The following is an 11,023-nucleotide window of genomic DNA, read 5'->3' on the forward strand; positions in this document are numbered from 1 at the left end:
AGTGATGATCCAGATGCCCAGTTGTTGGGTATTTATTACTGATTTATAAAATTCAGTGGAGAATAATTCATGAAACTGAGTAATAAGATGAGTAGTTGTTTATTATCAATCCATAAAATCAGCAGCGGATTGGACTATGGATTCAGAATAATAAAATGATAATTTCATCACCATCTCATGGAATCGTAGATTTGACCATAAAATCGGAGTAATGAAATGAGCAGTGATATTACCATTCCATGGGACCGTGGTGATTCGACCATGAAATCAGAGTAATATCTATTACCATTTCATGAGATCAGTCGTTGATTCGATCATGAAATCGGAGTAATAAAATAAGTGGTGATATTACCATTTCATGAGATCAGCCGTGGATTCGACCGTGAAATCGGAGTAACATCTATTACCATTTCATGAGATCAGGCGTGGATTCGACCGTGAAATCGGAGTAATACATTTATCTATTACCATTTCGATCATGAAATGGGAGTAATGAGATAAGATAGATTATCTTCTAGGAATTCCTTGGTGAATATGACCTAGAATTTAATCTCTTGCGTATAGTCAGTAAATCAGCGAGTGTTGTTAATGTCTCGAAGACGTTTCGCCCTCTCAACATTTCATGTATGGAGGACCGCCTGAGTTTATACACGGGTCTCTCTACATAGTCAGGAACAGTGAGTATCACCGTCCTGAAGACGTTATTGCTCTTAATCTTACGGAGAACCGCCCAATTGTTCTTCTATGTAGAGGCGAATTCCTCAATGTAGTCAGGGAACAGTGAGTGTCACCGGCATCCTGAAGGCGTTAAGGTCTCAATCTTACGGAGAACCGCCCAATTACGTTATTCTACATAGAGGCTATAATGAAATGCCCGGTGTCGAATGTAGCAGAGAGGCCTTTCGAGCGACATATGCATCATACTTCGTAAAACACGAATCGTCACATGGATCCCTGAAGCCGTGTCAGAAACATGCAATATCATGATTTTACGGTTTTGACCTTTGTTGAAAATCCACCATCTACAACTACAAAACAAGATATAGTTTTGATCACCTAACATTGACAACAAGCTTGAGAAAGTAAAACTTGTGGATTTAACCGAACTATTCTCTAACAATAAGCAAATAACACATGATAGACGAGTAATTGCTTATAAAATCCAAATAATAAAAGATTTGAAGCGAATTATTCACAACTTGTTCTTCTTAGAATACATACACCCTTATATATAGGTGTTATTGTTATGTGGTCTATCTGGAAGTTAAGGTGTAATGTGGTCTTTAGAAATTGATCTGTACAAGATCATAATGGAAACCAAGACAATGATTAACTCTTATATTTCTCCTAAGTTATGCTCTGTTGGCTTCTCCAGGGATTTGAAGGTCCCGAGTTTCATTTTATCTTTATTGATGGTTCTTATAAACATTTTAAAATGGGGGGTCTTATTTGGTGTGACACAGCAGGAAATATCAGAGGTTCGCGCTCAGACTTTGGCTTGATGGAAGATGCAGTGGGTGCTGAAGCTGCTGCTCTTATTTTGGCGTTCTCTTGAACAGAAGAAATGAATCTTGTCAAAGTGGTCTTCATAAGTAATTGTCTCCAACTGGTTAATTTTGTAAATGGAGGCAGTTTAAACATTGATTGGAGAAGTTGTGATCTTCTTGATCAGTGTCGGAATTTATTTTCTTGCTCAGTGTCTTCTAAAATTATGTATATTAATCGTGTGAAAAACCTCACCATTATCAAATGTATAAAAAAGCGAGCACATTTTAACCTCACCATTATCAAATGTAAAATTCAACCATTGGTTTTTGACGACCAGAAAAATTATCTTTCAAATGACCTTCGAAGAGAAACACTCAGATGAAAGTTAGTTACATTATAAGACTATAACCATGATTAGACAATTCAACTGCCAGTAAGTATTTGCAGTTCTTTTGAAAAATGCTACATGCCCCACTCTATAAATCATCTCATATAACCGGTCCTGTGATGGTTCTCTTGTTAGACTTAAAGCCATAAAGCAGCATTCTGGTTTTCGGATTTAACATATGGAAGGGCCAGAACCCCATTTGGCCATCTGCAACAAAATGGAGAGATTTTCCCTTAATAAGCACAACAGATATTTTTAGTATATAGTCGACAATTGCACGTCTCGACAAATGCAACATGTGTGGTGGCTAGACATCTTTTTAGCTTACAATGCACCAACCCCCAACTTGACATTACACGTGGTTATACCTTATATGAGATCATCACCCAAAAAAGAATTCACCCCTAAAATCCAGGAAGTTTAATTTCATCCTCTTTTTGTAGAAATTTGGGATCTGAAAATTTTTTCTTCCATTTTTCTCTTTTTACTGGTAGCAAGAAGAAAAATCCAATAATGGCTTTACACTATTAACCAGGGCGGTGCGCAGGCTAAACAAGATTTTTGTACGTTACTAACGTGAGCTAGGTTTCTGCTGCTTTGGTGTAGGAATAATATCCGTATATAAATAAATCACAAAAAAAAAAAGAAAACCAAAAATAAAAATAAAATCTCCTATGTTGTTTTTGTTGGTGGCGGAGGTATAAAGAATGGAGGAGGTTCAGAGAATCGCCGAAAGTGAAAAGCGGTGGTAGAGTCTGTTTCAGAGACAGAGAAGGAAAGGTTTTAGGGTTCGAGTAGGAAACTGGGAGATGCGCCGAGAGACAAGAGAGGTATTAGAAGTTTTAGGTATTCAACAAATTAATAATAAAAAGAAGAAAGAAGACGGTGTTCAATTCTTGAATAGCAATAGCAATATGAATCATAAAGATCAAAAACATGAAAATCATTATCAAGAATTAAAAAGAGATGAGGAGGAGATTACAACAATTCTTACATTGCCGACGATCTTGACGCTTGGCCGTGTTGCTGCTGTTCCTCTTCTTGTTAGTAGTAAGTATCTTTTTCATCATCAAGATCTGATTTTTTCTTTTTTAATTGGGTTTGAGACTTGCAATTTAGGTCTAATGCGATAGATACGATTTTTTTTGTTTTGTTTTGGACATATAAGTTTTTGATGCCTGAGGTTTTGTTTTTCACAAAATAAAATAAAATTATTGTTCAAATTTTGATTTTTTGTTGTTGTTGGATTATGTACAATTCGGATTATTTTTCCCACTTTGAGGATATGTGTGATTAATCGTTGTTTTAGGTTCTAATATGGAGACTGATGAAGGACACGGCTTGAAATTTGTAACCTTACCAATGCATTGAGATGATTGTTAAATTTCCTCATTTTTAAGTGTGAAAACCTTTTTCACATTGTATGCCATATGAATCCAACTCACAAATGGTAAATTGTCGCATGGAAAAATAGAAAAATGCTCGGCCTTCGAAAAGGAAAAATACAAAAACTTGTAACTTTGTGAAGATGACATATTCAATGCAGTTGAGGTGTTTGAGCTACGTCCCAGCTTCTCATAATCACATCCCCATCTTACCTGTATTACATATACCAATTTAAAGTATTTTCATTGAAAGTTTGGTGCTGTGAAGCAAAGGCAAAACTTCTACTATTGCCTTGATGAAATAGAATATTCGTATTTGGCCAGCTTCTAATAAAGAGGCAAAATTTAGTCGTTTTCTGCTTTACAGTACCCATACTATCACAATTATATGACCGCTCTTGATACATTGCACCAATCAACAAACAAGGAACAAGTGAAAAAGTAAATTGGTGTGCATGAATGCAAAGGGATTGTAACTGGCACGTACAAGTTTTCATATTGATTTCTTAAATCCTGAGTCTAACATAGTATTTGTTTTCTCTAGCTTTCTACATGAATGGATATTGGGCAACAACGGCTACAACAAGTATATTTATTGTTGCAGCAATTACAGATTGGCTTGATGGATATATTGCTAGAAAGGTAATTCTTGATATATGGATTGATTCTGTCTAACCTTTTAGCCAAATATGTTATGGGTCTTCTGTTTGAATACATATTAGTTGCTAATACTAATTTATAACCTGTGTATTAGATGCGGTTAGGCACAGCATTTGGTGCATTCCTGGATCCTGTTGCTGATAAGGTAGAGGCCCTTTCTTCATTATTTTATTTTTGTCATTGCTGGCGGCTAGCTAAGAATTTGTCCTGGCTTTATATGATAGATAAGGAATTCTATCACACAAAATAAGTGAAGTGAAGTAGAAATAATATCAAGTTTGAAACCAACCAGTTAGGAGTTTACATTCTGATACAGCTTAAGAGTTCTATCTGATTTGATGCTTATTGAATGAATGCAGCTTATGGTTGCTGCTACATTGGTGTTATTGTGTACTGGGACTCTGGAAGTGGCTGTGTTTGGTGAAGTGCCATGGTTACTGCCTGTACCTTCTGTTGCTATTATTGGTAGAGAGGTAAATACATACTAATTTAAATTAGTTTCACTGTCCACAAAGCATCTCTTTCTGCATTTTTTTTTGCTTGAATATAAGCAAGATGAACATGTTACAGAAGTTCCTAGTAGAGATAGGCATACAACCATAAGCTTTTGCAGGAACGTAGTATGAAGGAATGAATACAGGGAACCCCACATGGACTGAAACAAAAATTCGTGTAGATATGCAACTTTCAGCATCTACAATACAATATTACTGTGTATTTATATTTGAGAGCTGAGGAAATATGAATCATACTATGGTATGAAGAAACCCAAATGCAACACTAAAACCTCAAATTTGAAGACGATTTCAGATCTTATGATATGATAGTTATCCTCTACGAAGAGAAGATACCCTGGGATGATTGATGAGATCAATTCCGGAGTATGGTTTTATGACCATTTTGTACTAAATTACACTAATTCCCCATATGTTGTTGTTTTCTCGTCACAAAATTATAAATTTTAGATTGTGGACGTCATAATCTTTGTACATGTAGTAGCTGTATTTCAGGGTCTCTATAGTTTTAAGAGCACATGAGCTTATTGTGAAAAAGCTATTCTATGCTCTCTGGCATTTTCCTGTTGCCCTTGTTTGCTACATTTAAAGAATATATTCTCGTTCTGCCGGCTTGTCGTGATTTGTACAGTTTATTTCTTGTAGATAACAATGTCAGCAGTGAGAGAATGGGCCGCATCTCAGAATAGTAAAGTTGGCAAGGTTAATTCTTCACCTGTAGCCTCTCTAACCCTTTATTCCTTTTCTTTTGAAATCTCTGAAAATAATCTTTTGAAGGGATAAAGACTGAACTTTGAATGTAATTATCATCAGGCTGTTGCTGTCAATAGCTTGGGAAAGTGGAAAACTGCCAGCCAAATGACTGCACTAACTATCCTCTTGGCTGCTCGAGACCGCAGGTTGGGAATTTCGTTATGGTGCTTAGATTTCCATTTCCATGTATCATGATCATCAAAAGAAACATGAAATCCCAAAAATTATTTTGTTGGTAAATACTCACATGTTATTTTTCTTGTTCCCATCTGTTTGTACAGTCTTGCAGGACCAGGGATTCTTGTTATGTTGGGTGTGAGTTTGTTATATATCTCAGCTGGACTTGCTCTATGGTCATTATTTGTCTACGTGAAGAACATATGGAGAACATTGGTGAAGTAATAAATATTAGAGAGGTGACTTCTCTGTCACACTTTGAGTTTGGCTTGGATTAGTCAGCTTACACATTTAAAGAACAGAAGGAAATGCATTTCCATTTCCTGTATTGTTTCTTATCAGAATTAGAGAGAGACCCCTTTAGGTGATCCATCCCCGTTTTGAGGAGGATGTGTGGGGTTTCTGCAGATAAGTTGCTGCTGAATGAGAAGAAATGTTTTAGAGATACATTAGGGTTGAGATTTGCTTGATAGAAATGTATACATTACTTACTAAATTAATGTAAAATTATCTAGACAGAATTTATTTAGACAAGAGTATATTTTTGGCTGTTAACTGGTCTAATTTTGGTTGGATCCGTAAGTTTTTCAATGCGAGAGTGTCTAACCATAGTTGTAGTGGTTCACATTTTAAGAAGCGAGTAACAAAAAAGATATTGACAGAAACAGTCATACCAAAAATACTTCATGACCTTTCTGGTCATCATCATGTGTTACGAGCTGGGATGCAAATCCCATTTGTCATTTAATTTCCGTGGTGTGTTCCATACGCTAATCATGTTTCGGTTAAATTTTCCTACATGGGCATTCATGATTATATATACTTCTCCATTTAAAAACGAAAATTAAAATTTCGGATGGTAAAGCCAAGAGAGAGTAGCATTACTTTAGTTAACCAACAATAATACGAGTAAGTTGCAGGAGAAAGTCGCCCAAAGGTTTTTCATTTTGACTTAATAGAGAAGACAAAGGTAAAGTACAAGTTTATCTAAGGTGTTGGAGGAAACTGCAATTTGGCTTTCATTAATCGAAGCCCTATATGATGAGAAATCGATAAGGTGTTTAATAGCTCCTTCCAATAAAAAACGAGGCTAGAGAGATTAAAGTAAAGAGCAAAATTCATGTATCGGCACAATTACAACACCAAGAAGAGGTTAATCATCCGATAATTTGTTGTCTTTAAAAGTTTGCAATATAATATGCCTGTCTCTCCACAGAAACCTCTTCAGCTATGGCCTGAATCCAGAATAAATAAAATTCCTGCATATCAAATTAAACTCCCGCATATTACATCTCTTTGCTCTCTAATTCCTTTCTGATATCAGACTTGATTGTTTTCTTTATCGGAACTGCCTTAATAGATTAGTTAGCTTGCCCCCTGCGGTATGGACAAATGCAAACACAGTGGCTCGCACAAATATATCGTGGGGGCGTACAAGGGTCTCAACTTTCATCAAGGTGGTCCAAGCACATCTAGGTGATTTAAGTTGTGACGCATTAGCTTGCCTCAAGGGATTAAAATTAAAACTTCAAAAAACCTCCAGAATTTCTACTGGAACTAGAAAGATAACTCTTTTTCTTTTTTTTTTGGCCTAACCTACTTTACTAACTTCTGTTGTCGACTTCCACATTGCAACTTGGCATGTCCATCTATCTCGCCATTAAGAGCGGCGAGACACCCCTTATTGATCCCGTTTACTCCAAAGACGGCACTTTGCATCCACGTCCATTTGCCCTTTTAATTTCCTCTCTTTCGTTACATAATACTCACTCTGTTTCTGGAAAAAGTGTTACTTTCATTTTTTTTCAAATGAACCCTGAACCCTCATTAGCGTGTAAAAGATTGTGAGTCCATTTAATTTCTGAAAATTATCCTTGTCCACCGGTATGTTCAATTTATTAGCTTTTTCTTTCGGACATTGTGTTAATTTGGTTTGCAGTTATGAATTATAGTACGTGAAAGAATGTTTTTCACCTTCTTTGGAGGAGAAAGAAAGCCGGAAGGTTGTTACTTTGCTTTCGGTTTGGGATGCTAATTTATGGACTTGTATGTACGTTCTTTTTCACGTGAGCATGGAGCTAAAGGTAAAGATTAGTATCTCGTAAAGTAAGCTTTCTTTATCAACGAACTGCTTTACGATATTGCCGTGCTACAATTTCTAAAAGAACCATAATATTAGGCATACCAAAATCTTCCAAGGCATACTGAATGAAGACAAAAAAAGGTTGTGAAATAGCAAAATCAGATAACCCTTTAACCCAAAATTTTTAATAGCAAATCTGCCCTTTACGTATTAGTGTTACTAATCTTGATTAGTGATTAAATATTTTGTTTAGTGATTAAAATAATTTTCAGAATTATAAGAGTTGTTTAGATGAAAAATTTGGGGAAAAAAATCAAAGTTTTGGTTTGGTTAAGAAGGAGAGAAAGAGAAGGAGAAAGTGAGAAAATTCTAATTCTTGATTCAATGGAGGATGAGGAGTGTCATATATCATCTAAAAAACCTAGGAAAATACACATCAACTACAACAATGATTCCCAAATGGTTGATTTCCTAGATTACGAGAATGATTCAATGGAGGATGAAAAGGTTCGACTTACATTTATGAGCCGAACCGATCCCTTTATGAACAGTTCGGCTAGCTGAAACTGTTTAGGTATGCGCCGAACATTTGCTAGACACTAGTTCGGCTTGTATAAAATTTTCCTAGAAAGCCGAACCTATTCCTGAGAGTTCTGGAATAAAAAATGTTAATGGTTCGGCTTATATAATGAAAGTCGTATCAGCCGAACTGTTCATATACACTTTCAGGCTGAAAATTTGAAGAACCGTTCGGCTTAAAAAACAACAACATTATGCGCCGAACCTAGGTTCGGCTCACAACTCACCTAAATTATGCGCCGAACCTTGATCTGAAACCTGGATATTGACAACTAATGAACAGTTCCGCAAGTTGAAAGTGTTATTGTTATGAGCCGAACCAACTAGTTCGGCTTGTTTAAAAATATCATAATGAGCCGAACCTAGTCCTGTGTGATCTGGAAGAAAAATTATGTGAGGTTCGGCTCATAGATGTAAGCCGAACTGTTCATCAATGGGTTGGTTCGTCTCATAGATGTAAGCCGAACCTATTCCTGAGAGTTCAGGAATAAAAAATGTTAATGGTTCAGCTTATATAATGGAAATCGTAGATTTTAACCCATTAAAATCAAGTAGATTTTATCTTCATCTTCAAGAGAATGAAAATACGAAGATAACGCAAAAAGAATGAGGTCATTCCGACATTGGACGAAGAAATTATGATCAAAACAAGATCGAAAGAATTCAGTCTACAGCGGGAAGTTCGGCTGATAACTCATCAACACGAGTCAGCCGAACCTAAAGCCTATGAATCAATATTTTCGAAGTGTTTAACAGTATATAGGTCATTCATACCCATTAGACACCCCTTATCAATACACCCTGGTTAGGAAAATGACTTTGTATGCCTATAAAGTTTTTGGTATGCCCAATATTATGAATCTTCTAAAAGCTTCATGCATTTCCGTATCCTTTGTAAATATGTGTTGTGGTTTTGATCTGCCTACGAAAACAGGCGCTGGTCCGAAAGGGCTTGGGTTCGAATCCCACTGTCAACAGTTAAGTTCTGTTATTTTTTTAGTCCACCGGGCTATCTAGGTACTCAATATATCTAGTAACCCATCTCAGTCCTTTTATCAACAGTTAAGTTTTGTTTTGTTTTTTAGTCCACTCTCGGTATTCAATATCCAGTAACTCATCTCAGTCATTTTAAATTCCATGTTCTTACTTCTCAAGCTAGGGTTTGGAATAGAATAGATTTTGTTGTTTTACATCAGAATATGAATAAGGGTGGACATGACTTGATTAGGGCCTAAATTTTGTTTAGTCTGGAACCTTCTTCATTATCAAACAAAGAGCATCATCTTAAATTAGAAGAAATATTTTGGGCCCGAAAGTCCGAGTTGAGCGGCTTAAATATGGTAACTTGAATACCAGTTTTTGTTCATTTATCCAATTAATAGGAGAAACAAAAACATAATTTCAGCTCTTAAATCTAATAGTGGTGAATGGTTATTTGAAGAGGATGCTTTGGAATCCATGATCACTGCTCATTTTAAGCAATTATTTTCTGACACACCCCTTTGTACTTCCTTCCATTTGACTCAGTTTATTTCCCCTATCATTTCAAGTTCCGATAATGCTTTCCTCACTAGACCTTATTCCGATGATGAAGTTAGGAGGTGAAAAAAATACCCGAAAAATACTCGGTCTGCATGTACTCAAATGAGCCCAAAGCCCGTTGCACCCCGTCACGGGTCGCATGGCCTGGTCTGATTAGTTTAAATGGGCGGGTTCGAGTTCTCTCTAAAATTTAATAGTCTGGCCTGGTACCTGCCCGAACAACGCGGCCTGGTATCCGTTTAAATTTTTTAAGCGTTTTTTTTTCTAATATTAGAGCAAATTATTATGTGTTTTGGTTATATTTTGGATTAAAATTCTTATTTTCATTTCTATTTTACATTTAGAAGATTATTTTAACATATAGTTCATTCAATCTCCCAATTATAAATAGAAGTTTAATCAGTTATTACAGAGTTTTGAAATTTCAAAAAACTCGAAGCCTGTTTGACATGCATGGCCTCGCCTGCTTATAGAATGGGCTTTGGGCAAGTTTTGGGCCTCAAAATAAGTGTTTCTACCTGGCCTGCCCGGCATGATGAGCTTTTTGGATAGCTGATTCTGAGGGCATGGCCTGCAGTAAGAAACGTGCCGGGATGCCCTACCTGGCCCATTTTACACCCCTAGATGAAATCTTTAGTGTTGTTAGAGATATGGGGCCTCTTAAAGCCCCTGGACCTGATAATCTACAGAGCGTTTTTTATGTCAAGTATTGGGATATTGTAGGATCTTCTATTTTCCAGGTTAAAAAAGAAAAAATCGAATTTTTCTCTTAGGGGTTTCTACATCCTAGCCTCAACAAAACTTTTGTAACTCTCGTTACCAAGAAATCCCACCCAACACAGGTTAGTCATTTCCGGTCTGTAAGCCTTTGTAACTTCTGCTATAAGAATATTGCAAAACTTATATCTTCCAGATTGAAAATGGTTATCCTTAAATGCATTTCTTCCATACAATATGCATTTGTTAATGGTAGATCTATCTTTGATTCAATTATGATCACCAATGAGATTTTTCATTCCATGGAGCATAAGAAAGGTTCCAAGGGTTGGATGGCTATTAAGATTGATTTTGAAAAAGACTATGATAAGATGAGTTGGAATTTCTTGATTGTCGTTCTCAAGGATTTTGTATTTCATCCCACCTGGATCAATTGAATTGCTGAATGTCCCTCTACAGTCATCTATTATCTTCTTATTAATGGGACCCCTAATGACTCCTTTTATCCTCATAAAGGTCTTTAACAAGGTGATCCCTTGTCACCTTTCCTCTTTATTCTGGGTCTTGAAGCTCTTTCTAGGATGATATCTAAAGGTGTTGACTCTGGCGCAATCAATGGTTTTAAGGTGGCTCCTTCAAATCCTCTTATTACATGCACATAGATTCTGTGCATATGATAGTTTGTTTTTAGAAGCAACGCTTAAAAACATTAGAGGTATAAGAGAGATTTTGGATC

The 11,023-nt window shown here is 36.2% G+C and overlaps 1 protein-coding gene across 1 annotated transcript; it reads left to right on the forward strand.

Annotated features, from left to right (window-relative positions):
* The first annotated feature begins 2,327 nt into the window (after positions 1-2,327).
* LOC113323821 (CDP-diacylglycerol--glycerol-3-phosphate 3-phosphatidyltransferase 2-like) lies at positions 2,328-5,921 on the forward strand. The gene is made up of 7 exons (XM_026572170.1): positions 2,328-2,926; positions 3,806-3,903; positions 4,016-4,066; positions 4,281-4,394; positions 5,082-5,138; positions 5,250-5,335; positions 5,471-5,921. Exons 1-7 carry the CDS (start codon positions 2,686-2,688, stop codon positions 5,589-5,591), a joined length of 768 nt encoding a protein of 255 aa, XP_026427955.1. The 5' UTR covers positions 2,328-2,685; the 3' UTR covers positions 5,592-5,921.
* The last annotated feature ends 5,102 nt before the right edge of the window (positions 5,922-11,023 follow it).

Source organism: Papaver somniferum, chromosome 11 (assembly GCF_003573695.1).
Source record: "Papaver somniferum cultivar HN1 chromosome 11, ASM357369v1, whole genome shotgun sequence".
In the NCBI taxonomy this organism is placed as follows: Eukaryota; Viridiplantae; Streptophyta; class Magnoliopsida; order Ranunculales; family Papaveraceae; genus Papaver; species Papaver somniferum.